We start from the raw sequence: 19,030 nt of genomic DNA on the forward strand, positions 1-19,030 counted from the left end.
GGCCACCAGATGATCCATCATAAAGATACTGCAACACTTCTCTAACCTTGTTTCGAGGAATAACCAGTTGCTTCCCATCTTCCTCTCCGTCTAGAGATTCAATAATACGCTTCAGGATGCCATATTCCAAAACCATTGAGTCCTACTGAGCCCTTAACGATTTTAATACTTGGGTACAGTTAGAAATTTGCTGCCACGTTGGTCGTTTTCCGTCTCTTTTCCATTCCATCACCTTCTTCAAGTCCGGGTCGTGTTTTATATTGTCGCACCCAGTCCCTGTCGAGGCTTCGAGATATAATCTACGTTCAGGTTGTCAACGCAGCACTACCACTGAGGATGTCAGCTGCAGAAGCTGACGAAACGTTTGGAGGGAATAGTTCACATACACCACGGCCCTACAGCCCGAATCTTCATTCTGTTATAGCCGATTACCTTCTCTTAGCCATCTTGTAACTGCAAAAGAATGGTTCCCATTTCCACATTGCTGGCGTCGGTGTCCAAAATGAACATTCCATTGGGCCGAGGATAAACCAGTACGGGGGCTGTGATTAAAGCTTCAAAGTCTCAAATGCAGTTTGATAATCCGAATCCCAATGAAATTTGCGGTCACTTTCGGTTAAACGTGTCAAAGGTTTGGCGATATTGGCAAATCCATAAACATAGCGACGTTAATACATGCAAAATCCCAAGCTTCTTATGTCGTGCACTTTTTCAGGCACTGGTCATTCCTTCACGGCCTTTATCTTCTCTGGATCCACGGCCACGCCCTTCGCTGATACAACATGTCCCAAGTAAAAAAACATTCTTGTCAGTCTCATTCTCAGTTGGCATTCTGATAAAGTAGATGTTGCTCTTTGCATTTCTGCTCACTGATTAGATTCCTACAATATCTGTCAATCACTCCACTTATTTCAACAGACGTCGAGTATTTTAGGAAGGAGTACTTTTAATTTAATTTTTAATTCTTTGCCAGTGTAATGTCTTTTATTCAACCCCACACCTGACAGCAGTTGTAATGTTCGTGGGTTTAACAAAATTAACTTCTTAGACTGATAACGACAGGAACTACTTATTTACACTAATTATTAAAGAACTTAAAAACACTATTAAATTATTACTAAACTTAGGTTATGAATTATTCTATTTATTTTCCCTACTGTTGATATATCACTATTCACTGCGCTATTTATTTCACTGCTACCACTGTCAATTTATTTCTCGATTCACTTCTGCAACGGTCAATTAATTTCTTCTCCTCTCGGCGATCGTCCCTTCCTTTAAATTCTTTTTGTTTACTTTCTGGAACCATCTGAAAACATCCTGATTGTTTTTTTTTTACTATGAACTATTTAACTGCTTTCCCAGGACGCAGGTACGACACACATTTACAAATACGGCGCACATCAAGAAAGCGCCCGAGGCTAGTCGGGGAATGGATAAGCCGTTTACACAGACGTGTGCCCAATCGCACATCAACACACTCCTGCTCGCTACAATACTGTTTGTTATTTCTTTACTACTTTCAATAAAATATTCGTTGAATTAGCTATTTGGTGCTTCAGGTTGACAATGTCGCCATTAATTTGTATTTCGTAATAAGTTTATTGTTTATTTGCATTTGTTACCATTTTAAGTGTTTTCTACATTAGTTTGGCATCTTTCTGGCATTCGTCTACGATCCCATTGTAGTAGTTCACCTTTTCTATTCTCAGTATTGATAGGATCCTATTCCTAATTGTTTTATATAATTCCCAGTCTTTTGCTTCTTTGGTAATAGAAATCTTTTGAATTGCACATTTTTATTTTCAATTGCCGTCAAAACCCCCTTAATACTTTTTTGTTTGGCATTACCGTATCAATAGTCTTTGTAAATTAATCACAGAATATTTCAATCTTAGTATTTAAATTATTTACTCTACAATCATAAACTATATTACAAACGCTCTACAGTCGGTCACAATCTTAAAGGAAATGCCTAATAAGTATACCCTAAACTTTTTCAAAGCTTTAATTATGGCTAACATTTCTAACTCGTAACTCGTGTACCTCTTCTCAGTTTCTGACCTTTTTCCGCTAGCAAAGTACACAGGGTGGAATTTTCGATCATCGTCGTCCAATTGTAACAGAATCGCCCCATACCCTACCTGAGACGCATCTGTATGCAATTCAGTCTCTGTACCCACACGATATAAATCTAACACCGGCTTATTAATTAATGCGACTTTTAATGATTCAAAAGCTTCAATTTCACGACATCCAAAATTAAATTTTGCGTCCTGTTTTAATAGATCCGTCAACGGTGTAGCAATTGTGGAATACCCTCTTATGAATTTCCTAAAGTATCCCGTTAAACCTAGAAAAGTCTGTACCTGTTTTACGGTAATAGGACAAAGAAAATCGCAAACCGCCTTTCGTAGTCACCCCACTCTTGTCTACCAAGCGTGGCACATGTATGTGTTTATGAGTGTAGTCTCTATATTCCACCGCTTACTTTTAGGTGTGTTAATACGTGTGTGTAAATAATGTCAATAATATAAATAGTGTAAATTAATTTGATGGTGTAAATAATGTTAAAAGTGTAATAAAGTTAATGGTCTAAAAAATAAAAATGCTACATGCTAGATTTTGGAAATAAATGATTTTAATAATAAACCTTTGAGACTAAAAAGTATAAAATAAAAAAATAAAAATAAAAAAACATTTTTAAAAACAAGCTTTTATTTAAAAAAACGTGAACTAAAAAGGAAAAAACAAAATCAAGTTACATGACTTATATATATATGTATATACATATATAAGACATGTCACTTAATTTTATTTTTTCCTTTTTAGTTCACGTTTTTTTAAATAAAAGCTTGTTTTTAAAAATGTTTTTTTATTTTCATTTTCTTTTAATAGATACCTAATAATAACCAAACACTATCTCTTTTGACGTGACAACGTCTTATAATTCGATGGAGCCGGCTGCACGGACGAAAAAACATGACTTATGGGGCGTTACCTCGCTCTGAGGCGTTCCATTTAAGGCTTGAAGTGCAAGCGAGAGCGCGTAACGAGCGACAAAGAGGCACAATCGGCCTCCGCGTTCGGCAGCGTTCGACATCTGTCTCTCTCCTACTTGAGTGAGCGATGCGTCCGCGTGGACAGCTGCTATACAATANTTTCGCATTACAATGTACCCTAGGTACTCTACTTCGGTTTGCTGAAATTGACATTTTTCCCAATTGATAATTAACCCGTGTTGACTTGCGACTAATACACGTTTTAATTGTTTTACACCATAATCTAGATCACCAGCTAAAATAATCAGGTCGTCCATATAAGTCACTACGACTTTCTGTTCAATTAAACTCTTAAAAACAACATTAATAAATTTTTAGAATATTATTTGCGACACGCACAAACCAAACGGGGCTTTCGGAAACTCATATTGGCCTGTTGGAGTTACAAATGCAGTATATTTTTGACTTAACGTATTGTAGCGACCACGAGTGTGATTGTGTGCGATCGGGCATATGTGTGTGTCAGCGGCTTATCGATTCGCCGACTAATCGCGGGTGCTTTTCTTCATGCGCACCGTATCTGTAAACGTGTGTGTCGTACCTGCGTTCCGGGAAACAATTAAACCGTTCAAAGAAAACGGTACTTCTCTGGAAGGCTGGAGAATGTTCCCGAAAGGAGGCAAGGGAGTATAAAAAGGAAGAGACGATCGCTGAAGTAGAATAGAAATAAATTGACCGTTGCAGAAGTGAATCAAGAGATAAATAGACAGTGATAGAAGTGAAATAAATAGAATAGTGAATAGTAACAGTAATGTAAATAAATAGAATAATTACCGATGTTTAGTAATAATTTAATAGTGTTCTTAAGTTTAATAGTAATTAGTGTAAATAAATAGTTTTTGTGATTGTGAGTCTTAAAATTTAATTTGTTAAACCCACGAACATTACATTATTTAGTGCACGATAATCTTTACAAATTCGCGTGGATCCGTTCTTTTTTACTAAGACTATTGGACTCGCGTATTCTGAATTGGATAATCTAATGATGCCTTCTTCTAACCATACTTTTATTATTTCATCTACCTCTTTTCTTTCTTGCAATTATAATCGGCGCGGTCTAAATACTACAGGTACCTCGCTTTTCAAAATGATTTTTGTTTTTATACCTACGTCTTTGGTTTTTTCCGACTTGTAAGTTTCAATTAGGTTCTTTATTTCTTCGTGGTGTTCTTTTACTTGAATATGCGCTAAATCGATCTCCTTGCATTCGTCGATAGTATTGATAGTGAATAATTCCGGTACATGCGAATTTTCCGAATCAGAATTGTCTAATGCTAAGAATGATACTATTCCACGCCGTACTCGTAATTCTACCTGGTCTAAAAAGTCTGCCCCTAATAACAAAGAGTGTTTCAGAATTTGTTTTGAAACAACGTGAAAAGTTACAAGAAATTGGACACCGTCGACTATCATAGTTTTAGACCCGCAACATTGGCAAACCTATTTCTGCATAAACATCTGATCGTATAAAGGTCGCTATCAACTTACGGTTCTCTAATAAAACTTCTTAGATAGAAAGCGAGATAGACGACAATGAAGAAGACGAAGACAACGTCTGAGCTGAGATGTTTTACGCAGGATGGCCGAATGTAGTAACGTAAGATATTATTTATGATATCTTTCCAGCTTTTTTAATAATATTTTTCTATCTATAGTTTCAAAGGCTCTTTTTAAATCTAGATAAACAATAAGTGTATTCAACTTTTCGTCTCGCTGTTTTTGCCACTCGTTCAATACATACTGAAATGCAGCTTCACAATTAGGTATGGCCTCTTCTAAATCTCGACTGATATTGTGATAGAATGTTCTCATCTTCTACATATTGTACAATTTGGCTGTAGAAAACTTTTCCTAGGATCTTTGTTATTGCTGTTAACATATTTATTCAACTTCTTTTGTTGTACATACTTTTCGTATCAGTACTATTGTTGCTATTTTTAAAATTTGGGAAACTACTCCTGTTTCTAATGAACTTTTTGTAATTTTAAGTAAAATCAATCCAATTTCATTGAATACTCTTTTAATGCTTTCTAATGTAATATCATCTGGACAGATTTTGTTTGGTAATAAAAATACGTCTCTTAATTCTTCAAGTTCTAGTAATTTAAAATCTGTTAGTTGTGATCGTGTGGTATTCCTGTTATTATTAATTATTAATATTGTAATGTTCGTGGGTTTATCAAAATTAATTTCTTAGACTGATAACGACAAAAACTTTATTTATTTACACTAATTATTAAAGAACTTAAAAACACTATTAAATTATTACTAAACTTAGGTTATGAATTATTCTATTTATTTACTCTACTGTTGATATATCACTATTCACTGCGCTATTTATTTCACTGCTTTCACTGTCAATTTATTTTACGATTCACTTCTGCAATGGCCAATTTATTTCTTCTCTTCTCATCATCTGGAAACATCCGGATTAGTATTTTTTTTACTTTGAACTGTTTAACTGCTTTCCCAGGACGCAGGTACGACACACATTTACAAATACGGCGCACATGAAGAAAGCGCCCGCGGCTAGTCGGTGAATCGATAAGTCGTTTACACACACGTGTGCCCAATCGCACATCAACACACTCGTGTTCTCGCTACAATATTATTTGTTATTTCTTTAATACTTTCAATAAAATATTCGTTGAATATGTCAGCTATCTGGTGCTTTTGGTTGACAATGTCGCCATTAATTTGTATTTCGTCATAATTTTCCTATTTATTTCCATTCGTTACCGTTTTAAGTGTTTCCTACATTGGTTTGGCATCTTTCTGGCATTCGTCTACGATCTCATTGTAATAGTTCACCTTTTCTATTCTCAGTATTGACAGGGTCCTATTCCTAATTGTTTTATATAATTCCCAGTCTTTTGCTTCTTTGGTAAATAGAAATCTTTTGAATTGCACATTTCTATCTTCAATTGCCTTCAAAACCTCTTCATTCATCCATGGTTTATTGATTTCCTTCGCCTTATTTCTTTTTTTTTTGCATTACCGTGTCAATAATCTTTTAAAGTAATCACAGAATATTTCAGTCTTAGTATTTAAATTATTTACTCTACAATCATAAACTATATTACTTGCTTAGTTTTTAAACCGATTTATGTCTATTAATGACTGCGATTTAAATCGCGATCCGCTTCTGGCAATTTCGACAGAATACAGACCGCTTCGAATTATTTTATTCAATTATGACAACGTGCCTATCACGTTGAGGTTAGCTACGCTGGGATTCGTTTCAGCAAGCAGATATCCATATATTGAAATGGACCTTGTTGGAGCATACGCAATCCTAAATCGTGCTACAGATGGCGTTTACCACGCCATTTGTGGTATCTTCTAAAACGCGCTGTTAAGACAGCAGGTAAATGTTGGTCTGTGTTCTGTCGGAGCTGTCTGCGACGCGCTGATGAGATCCAAAAAGATCGAAATCGCAATCCGCGTCTGGCAGTTTCAACAGCGAATACGACCACTTCGAATTATTTTATTCAACCATTAAATTTTATTGTCGTTTCCAATTGCTTTGAGTAGGTTCCTTTCCCATTATAGTCTATATTAAAATCTCCCACTAAGATTATGGGATATTTAGTGTTTTCTACCAATTTTTCGAAACATTTGTCAAAGAATTCACAAAACGTTGCACTAGATGCACTAGGTGATCTATAGAAACACTCTAGGATTATTGCACTTTTGTTAATTTCTACACTAACTACTAGAAACCAAAAGTTCATGATTTGTGTATAACTTTCAATTACACAGTCCCATATATCACCTCTGGTGTAGATGAGTACTCTTCCTGTTACTCGGCTTGTGGCTGATGTGTATGTTGTAACTGTCGATTGATGTTACATGCACAACGGTTTTGTCTTTATTATAAAATTACAAATTTCATTAAAGTTGGCAAGAATACTTTGAGCATTTTGTACATATATTTTCCCATTCTCAAGATCTGATTGTTATTGTATTATCATATTATACGTAGTTCTTCTTTTGCATTTTTCTATTTTTCTCTGGTAGACATTGCAATCTCGGTCATATACTGTGTAATTGGTGTTCAAATTTAGTTTTAATTTTAAATTTGTTGTTCTGCAATTTATACAGCATTTGTGTTTGTTATTGCAGTCTCTTGTATTGTGTTCTTCCTCGCCACATTTACCACAACTTACGTTATTAGTATATAGATTTTCCTTCTGGTTAAAACCATAACACTTATAGGATCTTAAGATTGCTTTTTTTCCAAACAGTTTATTCACACACACTTAATCCTAATTAATATAATACCACTACAACTAGAATAACAAATAAGCAAGAACGACAGGTAACGAACATGAAACAAAATATATACAGTGAAAAAAAATACAAAGACAAGAAATATATCTATACAAAAAAAAGAGTCTGAGCAAGACCAAAAAACACTATTTGGAACACTTACTCAACAAAACTGGCACTCGGAGGCTAACAACGGCTAGGCGAAAGCAAAAGAAAACGCGGATTCCTTGCCGTGGGTCGGTGGAATATTGGAGCCGTTGGTACTGTTTTTTTTTTTGTTTTCGTGGAAGAGGGGAAATCTTCAAAAGACACCCAGCCGTCCGCACGACTGGGTAGTGTCGGATTCCCGAGGAAGGTGTCCTCGGACCTACCGACTAAAACCCCTCAGGCCGTTATAGGATCAATTAAGATCCTCTTCAGCCGTACTGACTTTCTTTTCTTTTTGGGTGTTTCATTCCCACCAGCCAGTAATGCTGGTGGGCGGGCAGTCCCTCCGGGCTATGCCGGAAGGTAGGGCGGAAGGCCCTCTTCAGCCTGCTTTCAGGAATCGTGGGAATGGGTGGGTGGTGGTTCGGGTGAGAAAGTTGAGACGGACGAAATGAAGACAGAAGAGAATGAAAGATTATCTGTGGAATATTACTGCCTCAGCATTTGCCTAAGTGATCCAAGGAAACCACAGAAAAACTTGGACCAAGGCAGACGAACAGACCCGGAATCGAACCGGCGTCCTCCCGAATGCTAAGCAGTGGTCTAGACCTCTAGGCCATGCCGCTCGGTGCCGTACTGAGGAATACACGGTTATTTATACAAACCCCAGTACCACGCAAGGGTTCGGAAAAGAGGGGTTGAGAGTGGGATGATGGTGGGGTGATAAGAGAAGGGCGAAAAGTAACGATAAAAACAAATTCGTTTTTATCCATAATTTCGCGGAAAAAAATAAAAAACTAACTATAGGAAACGACAGGACATGTATGAAAATATAGTGTTAGAAAGAAGAGCGGTGATTCTACGATAAAAAAGGAAAAAAAAAAAGAATATTGAACGATGAAAGCATGAGAAAGCCAAAAACAAAAAGAGAATAGAGAAAATGAAAGGCTTAGGTGGGCAACTACAACGAAATAGCGGGAATAAAAAAACAAGTAAAAGATAAATATATTAGTAAATTTAAAATAGAAGATAAAACTTGTTATTGTAAGTTTGGTTATAGCAGGGGGTAGTTCAGGTAGCCGGTGTCGCGTTAGCTCGGGGCTGTCGCTTGTTAGTCGCGGCCTGGGAAGCGAATTTAGCAGCCGAACAACGGAAAAGTTATTTCTTGGCAACGGAAGTGATGGGTTCAACTTACATGTCAGGAAGGTACGCTAATGTTTTAATAGTATATTTAAACATAAAAATAGAGAATAAAAAAAATAGAGATAAATGACAACTTAACTGTTTACATTGCAAGTTCTAAACCTAAGGACATATGTATGTATATATATGTACAGATACACTAACGCTCACCTTCATACTTAACACTGGAAACGATGTACAATCACTCTGTCAGTCATCCACAACACAAAACAGTCTGGTTCACTCGCGCACTACGTAGTCCCGAACAACGAGCGACGGCGTCGGCGGTAGTGGCGAGAGAAGGGGCGGCGGTGGTGTTGGCAGGGCTCCGATGGGTCCCAAGGTGCGGACGGAGAGCCGCGGAACCTTTGGCCGTGTCCGTGGAACCATCAAGGTGGTGCGTAGCGTCGCGACGTCAGCAGTTGGCGGCACGGCAGCGTTGGCAGCGGATAGCCATAGATTCGGCGCGTAGCCGGCGCTCAAGGTCTGGAAGACTGCGTCCAGAACCTGGTGGTAGGCCGTGCCGTAGGGTTGTGGCGTCGGTGTCGGACGGCAGCAAATCGACGATCTTTCTCACGTTAGCGGCGGCGGTATTCTTTTGCCGAGCGGCCTGCTCGTGGCATCAGAATGGCGTCGGTACTATCAGCGGCGTATAGGGTAGCTGCGGGAGCTAGGGGTAACTACTAGAGCTAGTGGTAGCAATGGAACCTAATGGTAGCTACGTGAGCTATGGTAGCTGTGAGAGCTAAGGGTAGCTACTAGAGCTAGGGGTAACTACGAGAGCTAGAGGTAGCTGTGCAGCTAGTGAGAAGGCGGAGTGTTCTGATTTTTCATTGTATTTTTTTTTTGGTTAGATTATACTCGAGGAGGGGAAATCTACAAAAGACACCCCCTGAAGAGAGGTAGTGTCTGATTCTTACCGACTAAAACCCCTCCTCGAGCGTGGATTGCTCATCCCCGGGAAGAAAGTGGAAAGCTGGGGATTGGGGATAGGGTTGAGATGGGAAATGGGTTAAGAGTGTGGGTAGAAGGGAGTGTTGGGGAATTGCAGTCTCGCCGAGAGAAGGTAAACCGGTTTAAATCAAAACTTGTGTGTTTCTGACGAACCAGAGGTAGTCAAGTGCGGAGCGAAGAATCCGCATGCATGTACCTCGCAAATGTTTCAGGCGATGGGGAAGGGCGCAGCCCCAGACGAGAATGGCATAGGAGCAAATGCTCCTGGTAATTGCGTTAAACGCACGTATTTTTGGTCTGGTGGGAGATTGTGTTATTACGGATGAAAGGTTTAAGTGCGATTAATGCACCCAGAGCCTTGTTACGGGTCGCTTTAATGTGGAGCCGCCGGTTTAGACATCTGTTTAAGACGACGTTTAGGTAGGTGACGGAACTGCTCCAATTAATGGGGCGGTTGTTGACAATGATGAAGGGAGGTTTTTGGATCCTACGAGAAAAGAAAATTGCCCCCGATTTGGTCTCATTAATGGAATGTTTCCGATACCAGTTTAGGAGCTGGGGTAGAAACCTATCGATTCTTGCTGTGCATTGGAGAATGGTACTTGAAGAGTTTATGATAGCAATGTCGTCAGCGTACAGGACAGTCAGAATTGAAGTGTGGAAGGGATGTCCGCGCAGAACAGGTTAAACAGGATAGGGGATAATTTGGAGCCTTGTGGGACACCGGCTATGACGGGTTTACTGGCAGAAAGAGCAGAGCCAACGCGGACCCGAAGGCTTCTGTCTGTTAGGAAGGACCTGATAACTAGGATGTGTGGGATGTTAAGGGCGATGAGTTTGGAAATAAGGTCTTCGTGCCAGACTCGGTCGAAGGCTTGTTGGACATCAAGAAGAAGCATGGAAGTGTGACGCCGCTTATTAAGGTTGTCGGAGGTGTGTTCGGTAACACAAAAAAGTTAGTGTCCGGTGCCGTCTTGCCTGCGGAAATCGTGTTGAAAATCAGGGAGAAGGTTGTTTTGCTCCACGTGGTCTAAGAGCCAATCGAGAAGGATGGATTCAACTACTTTGCTCAACGAACTGAGCAGGCTGATGGGCCTGTAGCTTGAGGGAGAGCTGAGGGGTTCCCTTTCTTGGGGAGACAGATGACAGTGGCCTCTTTCCAGACCAAAGGGAAATGGTGGAGCCGCATGATGACGTTCGTGATGTTGCATAGTGCGGTTATGTGCTTTGGTGGTAGGACTCCGTTCGGAATTCCGTCAGCGCCAGGGGCTTTTCTCTTTTTCAGAGATCGGATGGTGAGGAAGATTTCACGTGGGGACGTGTGCTTAAAGTTGCAAACAGTAGGGACGAAATTTTGAGAGCTGGCTTTGATTTTCTCGTGAAAATTGGCAAAATCCACAGGGCTGGGTTGTGGAGTGCACTGGAGACAGAGAGAGTCTGCAAAGATTGCAGCTTTTTCCTCATCTGTAGTGTATAGGGAACCATTTTATTTTAATGGTTGGAGATGGGGAGCTTTGTTTCGGAGAGAGCGGATCACTTTCCAAATGCTTTTGGGGTGCAGTTCTGCTTGAGCGATGTATTCGTCAAATGAGGCGCTGCGGGATTCCGTTAGGCGAGTTTTGAGTTCTCGCTGAATGGCGTTTAGTTCAGCACGATGTGCGGGATTGTGGTGTTTTTGCCACAGGCGGCGGGTTCTATTCTTCCTCTTAAGAAGGGCAAGATCATCTGGTGGGAGGGTTCAGTGTTTAGTGGGCGTGGGGCCGGCGGAAGTGGAGATCTCGACTGCGCTGGTAATCTCGTTTGAAAGGAGATTCACAGCTTCGTCAAGTTCCGCTATTGTACGAACTGGAGTGAACGTGAATGAAGATGTTTCAAGGATGTAACGAAGGTGGAGCCAATCTAGTGAGGTGGTTGGGTTTGGGGGGTTGAGGATTGGGCGGCCGACTTCAATAAGGGCTGGAAGGTGGTCTGAGCTTACTGCGTCTGTGACGATAGGATCGAAAATGTCAAGAATGTCAGGGAATTGGTGGAGGGGGGCAGGGAGGATTGTAGAGTCAGAGGGTGCCTCAACTGTGAGGTTGAAGTCAAGAATTTTGGTAAGAAGGAAGGTGCCTTTACTGTTGATTTGTCGACAGCCCCAAGAAACGTGTTTGGCGTTAAAATCGCCGGCGACAATGGTCGGAATGCCTGGGGGAGTAGAAGGGGGAGTTCAAAAAGGTCTCTGTCCGAAGGGGGGGAGTAGAAAGAGATAATCCTAAGAGGGCCGGTGGTTAACGAAATTTCGCTCCCGCCTGTTTCTGACGAGTTTGTGGCCAAAGAGATAGGCCTATGCTTTAATGAATTCCTAACAAGAATGGCGACACCGCCGGCACTGCTGTGTTCCCGGTTCCTTCTATAGGATGAGAAATTTGGGACGAAAAGTTTGATTTTTTCGGACAGGTGAGTTTCGGTGATGCAAGCAACACTGATTGACTTATCCTCGAGGAAGTGCTCAAGTTCGGTCAATTTACCTCTAATGCTTTGCGCATTCCAGGTAACTATTCGAAGGTTATGTGGCTGGGCTGTATTACACATTGGTGGGTGTTTGAAGGACGGCGACCAGACTTGCTACCATCGTTTGAACGATGGCCTGGATTCTCTGATCAAGAGAAGAAGTTGAAGGGGTGTTTGGGGACGCAATGCGTTTTTGGGGAGGAGGGGGCGGAGCTGCTGTCACTGCCCTGGCGTAGGATTTTTGGGAGAGCGTCCTTCCGAGAAGGGCTGTTGGGCGGGGCGCTGCTTGAGTGGACTTTTGGGGATTGGGAGGGGGCGGCTCTCGTTGGAACCTTTGGGCAGCCGCGGTATGTGGCAGGATGGTTGCCTTTACAATTGGTACAAGTGGGAGTGGCATCCTTCTTGTCCTTGGTTTTGCACTCTGGGGTTATGTGGTTACGACCACAGTATGATTTATTATTAAATATTTTAAATAACGTTGTTTCGGCACCAACACGACAGCAATTTTTTACCAATCGAATGGAAAAAATAAAACTAGCAAGAATGTTCAATATATACCGCTTTTCGTTTTAGTGCCGAAGCATCGCCCTATGTATACATAAGTATTTACATTAAAAGGCAGAAAAATATATACAAAATAATAAAAGTACTTTGAACCGAAGTTCGCAATTGAAGTTTCTATATACATATTTACATAAACCCCGAATACAATATATTGCGAAATTTTGAATTTTGTTTGTCCCCGTTAATAGCAATTACTTTGGTAGCACAACGTCGAACGCGCGCGTAGCTATCTCGTGATGAGTGACTCACGGTAACGTCGAACGAGAACACGCGAATGAATGAGAATTTGACGCAACGAACGTTCGAGTGGAGGCTCGCACTTTCCCGAAGCCAAATGTTTTGGAGGTTCCGAGTCCTGGTGCTGTTCCATTCCGCCGCGCTTGTGTTTGACAACGGGGTGGCCGTTTTGGGGGCGCAGGCTTCAGTCTTCCAGGCTCTTCCGGTCCGCAACCGACGCGGTGCTGGTCCATTTCCGCTATCCTGTTGGTCGCCTTCTCTGTATGGTCCGTGGCTGGGTGATGTAGACGCGCAGGCTTCATTGTTCCGCGTCGTTTTGACTCCAGAATGGCTCCACGGGGGCGCGTACGCGACCGCGACCGCGAACAATAGAAAAACGCGAAACCGAACGCGAACAGAACGCGAAACCGAAGCAAACGAACACGAGTACAGAGCGCGCACAACACGAGGGCATTTTAATTGTCAATTTTTAATTTTTCGACGCGACCCGAAGTGCGTCCCACCAGTCCCTCTCGTTCCGCAGCTGTGTGACCTCCCGATAGTTGGTTGGCCACCTTAAGCCGTGAATCGCGAGGGCCCAGTCGGCGGCGCCGCGATGTTGTTCAACTATGTCGCACTCGAACAGGACGTGTTCCGCCGTATCGGTGCCACCGCATTCGCAAATGTCGTCCTCGATTTTGCCGATACGCTTCAGATATGATTTAAAATTCCCGTGTCCTGTCATCAGTTGAACCATGTAGAAGTCGAAATTCCCGGTGATCTTTCTGTCGTAACAGGGTTCCGGTAAGAAGCTCGCCGTAGTCCTACCGGTTGTAGCAGTCCTCCATCGTTCTTTCCAAGCCTCTAGAGATAAAGTACGCCATCGTCGTTTAACGACTGCTCTGGGCACCAGGTCGTAGATTGGTGCTGTCGCCTGGTCAGTGGCTGCGGCCTTCGCAAATTCATCCGCAGCGTCGTTTTTCGCATTACCAGAATGCGACGGTGTCCAATGGAAACGTAGGGAAATTTTGGCGGCCAAGTTGACCGCGAGTTCCCACGTCTCCAGTTGTAAAGCGGTCGGTTGTTTCATATTGCGAAGAGCCGTCAAAACAGACAGGCTGTCCGTAACGATAGAGCACTCCTTGATTATGTCCGTTTGCCCCTGTAGATGTGTTAGGGCCTGTCGTAGTGCTACCATTTCGCATTGAAAGATAGTACTATTTTCCGCGAGGGTGAAATTTTCCTGATGAATTTCCGTATCGCCGTGGTAGAGTATGAAAGATCCTCCAGCTCGTCCGTCGTCCAATCTCGATCCATCCGTATAGCAGACAGTCTCGTAGGCATTTTGGACTCCTTCCGTAAACAGGATGCGTAGTGTCCGCCAGGTTGACACGTCGTTCGAGCTGTCGGTCCTGGAGTTGTACATCAATAATGTCGTTGTCGCGTGGTAGATCAGCAAAAAGTCTGTACTTTTTGGCTGTTTCCTGCAACAACAAATCTACTCAAGACGAAAGCCGCTTCCGTAGATATGGTGCGATACGCCGCCGCTGCTTTTACAAGTTCTTTGCGCGCTTAAAAGAGATCTGCATTCTTTTACTTTACACCCATCTGCCAAATCGGTGTTCGTGACATACTGTATATGAGGTTTCCACGACAATTTTTCATCAATAAAAATCCCTTGATATTTTATGCTCTCAGAGCAATGTACGAAACGCCCGTTGAAATTAAATGCAGGTCTCTGTTGATTAATACTTTTCCCAACAAAAAGCGCTTCTGTTTTTCCCTCGTTAAATTTTAATTTTAGATCGTCAGCCCAATTTGACAACATACCGAATGCTTGGTTTACAGTGCTTTTCAAAACTTTATGTTATGTTCGTAGGGAATTGTGGTGTAGGGTTACTGCAGTAAGCGTACACAGAGTTATCACAAATTTCTATATTTATCAACTGATACAGAATAGGTGGTGAGTACATACCGAGTGTCCTCGGCTGCTTAAACGCGGTCTGCCTGTGGCAGCGTTAGCCTGAGCGCGCGCACCTTTCTTGCTGCGGCAAGAGTACACACGCTCACACATACACGTACAAACGGTATGCTTCACGCATACACAACACTTCCCCCACGAAAAATGAAGGAAGTGACGGTATAATATTTTTAAACAATGTCACTTAATCCTAATTCTGAGATGTTTTTTACAGGATTACCATATAAATCAGGCGCTTTAACATTCCTCTTAGGCCTATTTATAACTGCAGGTGACACCTCAGATTCGTCGCTCGTAATCTCAACGACCTCATGCGATGCATCAGATTTTTCGGACTGGTTATCGAAAAATAAAGGTAAATCCATAACAGGATCATTTGGAGAACTTGTGCTAGGACCACCCGAAAAATCCGGCACATCTGCATTTACAGAACTTTCATTTTGAGCAACGGGCTCAACAGTACTCGCCCCGAGAATCAACCTCTCCTCGGGTGGAATATAAAAATCCCAATCATCATCATCAGCCTTCTCAAACGCACTTGAGTTTCGCATATTCCTCGCTGATCTAATTTGATCGACATGCCTCCTCCANAAACAAAGTAAATTTCACACCGTAAAGATACTGGTGCAATTTCTTTACCGCAAAAACTATCGCATAAGCTTCCCGATCAATTTGACTGTATTTTGTGCTTGGACTGCATTTAGCGTTTGCGAAACGCAAATAATTGGCCTTTCCGAGCCATCCTCAAATTTATGAGACAAAACCGCGCCTACTCCCGTCGGGCTTGCATCCGTCGCAAGTATCAATGGCTGGAATCTGTTATAATAATTTATAAACGCTATAAAAGAACGTAACTCTGTAATATTCGTAGGTTTTGGCATCTTGGCTAGCGCTTCTATTTTGGAAGGATCCTTGTGGATACCATTAGCATCAATAATATATCCACAATATTTAATCGACTTTTCAAAAAATACACATTTACTTAACTGTATTTTAATATTGTGATCATTCAAAATTTTCAAAACCTTATTTAGTAAATCAACAAGACCTTCCAAGGTAGAAACGGCCAACCTAATATCATCCTGAAAAACGCGAACGCCCTTAATTTTTCCAAAAAGGAAATTCATATTCTCTTCTTCTCAAATCAGCTGACTCTTTGTCAACAGGCAACTGCAGGTATGCTTTCGAACAATCAATTTTAGCAAAACATTTACAACCTGCTAAATCGGCAANTTTTGGAATGCTATTTGCATTCTAAGCAGGTGTTATGGTAACTTCAAAAGTATATTCTACAGCTCTGGACACTATGCCAGGAATTTTGTCTATACTGAGCATTGTAAATGTTTTTGGTACAAGAATTGTTGTAATAGAAGTGTAGTATTCATTGTTATGGTTGATAATTTGAGCTTTTTTAAAATCCAAATCAGCTGTACCCAACAGCCTTGTTTGAATCTTCTTGCTGCTAAGACCAAACACAAATTGATTTCTAAGGGCCTTATCTAAATGGGTACCAAACTTACATTTTTTTGCTAGTTTGCACAGATTAGTAACAAACTCTTGAATTGACTCACCTTGCTGCTGCTTTGTAGAGTTAAACTTGAAATTTTCAGCAATTTCTAATAACTCTGGTGAGTACAACGTTTTTAATTTACCGGTGAAAGCTTTGTAGTCAAGGCCGGTGACTTCCTCCTCACAATTATCACTTAGCGTATTAAACGCTTCTTCGCCAATGTAATGTAGAAGATACACTGGTTTTTCTTTTTCATCAGCTTTCATGATTTTGAACGCTGTTTCAAAACGTTGTAACCAGCGCTCCCATGATGCGGAGTTTGGTACAAAAGGTTCTAGTTGCAAAATAATAGGGCTAGAACTTTTATTTTCATCACCACCACCCATTTTTACTTTTCTTCAGGCGGTTGCACTGAGATGCTCCAAGGTTGCGCTAAGCTTCCTTTAGGTAGTTTGGTATTGACTTCTATTTAAAAAGAAAAATCTTCGCAACACTGGTAGAATTTCCAAAATAAATTCACTTTATGTCTGCACCAACCAGTAACAAACTTTCGACGATTTTCAGCTTTGTCCGAGCAAGAATGATGCACGACACTTGATTTTAATCTTTTTATTATTTCTCAATCTCGTGATTATTTCACTCAAAATTACGAAATATTTGTTCAGAACGAATGCAGCACTGTATAAATGTTAATATTTATGCACAATTTATTGCCAAATATGAAAAAATTGCTATCGAAACAACACCTGTCGGCCCACGTGGCTCGACTAGGTTAGGCAATTTTCACCACCGCACAAATTCACAAAAAAAATCAACCCATGTGATTTTCAATCCATAAGTGAATTTAATATTACGCACAAGACAGCAGTGCGCAATATTTACGAGACCAACACTCGAAAAAAAAACTCTATTCAGGAAGTCCACGTGGATTAACCAGGTTACAAACACGTGGAATATTAATACCATCCAAAAACACTTACTGCTACAATCCTCGTCGCCAGTTTGTTGTGTTCGTAGGGAATTGTGGTGTAGGGTTACTGCAGTAAGCGTACACAGAGTTATCTCAAATTTCTATATTTATCAACTGATACAGAATAGGTGGTGAGTACATACCGAGTGTCCTCGGCTGCTTAAACGCGGTCTGCCTGTGGCAGCGTTAGCCTGAGCGCGCGCACTTTTCTTGCTACGGCAAGAGTACACCCGCTCACACTTACACATACAAACGGTATGCTTCACGCATACACAACACTTTCTATTGATGCGCTTCGACAAGCAAGGCGTCGTCGGCAAATGAAAATATTTTTAACCCAGCCGGTAATTGAATATCGAAAATGGTGTTGTACATGATTTTTTACAATCGCGGTACCGGAAATTGCAACAACAGGTGTTCTATTACTGAAATAATTTTGCATTAAATTAACTAAAGTCCCTGAAATGTTACGCTTTTTTAATTCCAAAATTATACGCGGCCACCAAGCATTGTCAAAGGCTCCTGAAATGTCTAGTGCAATAGCAGCGACGTAGTTATCGTTATCGCGAGAGTTTTTTATGCTTGTTATGACTGCATTTACAGCGTCTGTGGTGGACCGTCCTGGAACGAACCCATATTGATTTTTATTTAATCCGCCATTATTACTAATTTCAAATTTTAAACGCGTGGTGAATATCCTGTCTAACATTTTGCCAACTATAGGTAGTAAACTAATAGGCCTAAAACTTTTTACCTCGCTAAAATTCCTTTGACCCGGCTTTGGAATAATTTTTACGGACTGCTTTTTCCAGCAAGCTGGAAAAATGCCCTTTTTAAAGCAATCATTAAAAATTTTGATAAAAACGTCCGGTGCGGTCAGAAATGCTACCAGGGCTGCGTCGGAAGTTATCCCGTCGAGTCCCGGTGCTTTCTGCGGGTTCATCCTGCTTGCGGCGCGTTCAATTTCCGCATACGTAATGTCCTTAAAAAATGGGTTGTTATTTATTAAATTTTGTGCGGCCGTGCGAACTCGCTGATGCGATTCACTATCCGTGCCGCGATCTTCCGACGGGAAAAAAGAATCTAAAATAAATTCCGCGGTGTTCTTTGTGTTTTTTGTGGATGGAAGAGAAAAAAGAACAACATAATACACACAGTAAATAACGATTCAATACACATTCTCGCATTACAAGAAACACTATCCACACGCAAAGAACGGCAATACATAGCACAATACAACATCTACCGAAACGACAAACTACTCCACAGAAAAGGGACGGCCCTAATCATACACAATTCCATCGCATCTAACCGATTTTTCCTACCACCACAATTCCAAGAACTCGACTGCTGCGCAGCTACGCTGCACCTTCACTCCGGAGAGATTATTATCTTTTCGTTTTATAACAAACCCTCTACCAGGCTACCAGCCGAGTTCTTATCCTACGTATCAACCATTCCTAGAGCCATAGTTCTAGGAGACTTTAACGCGCGACACACTACATTCGGAGATACTAGTACAAACGCCAACGGGCGAATACTCGCCAACGCACTTCTCACACACAATTTATTCCGTATTAGAAACACAAATTTCACCTTTTTAAGCCATCAAGGCTCGTCCATTCCAGACCATATACTCTGTACGGACAGAGTCGCGCCACTTTTCTCCGACGAATGTG

At 41.2% G+C, this 19,030-nt stretch overlaps 1 protein-coding gene across 1 annotated transcript in view; it reads left to right on the plus strand.

Moving 5' to 3' along the window:
• Positions 1-12,937: 12,937 nt before the first annotated feature.
• Positions 12,938-19,030, plus strand: part of LOC112904668 — a 20,380-nt gene continuing 14,287 nt past the window's right edge. Inside the window, exon 1 of the mRNA XM_025975311.1 lies at positions 12,938-12,986. Coding sequence (XP_025831096.1) covers positions 12,949-12,986 — 38 coding nt within the window. The 5' untranslated portion in view covers positions 12,938-12,948. The remainder of the gene's footprint in view (positions 12,987-19,030) is intronic.

The sequence above is a fragment of the Agrilus planipennis genome, unplaced genomic scaffold (assembly GCF_000699045.2).
Source record: "Agrilus planipennis isolate EAB-ADULT unplaced genomic scaffold, Apla_2.0 scaffold273, whole genome shotgun sequence".
NCBI classification, from domain to species: Eukaryota; Metazoa; Arthropoda; class Insecta; order Coleoptera; family Buprestidae; genus Agrilus; species Agrilus planipennis.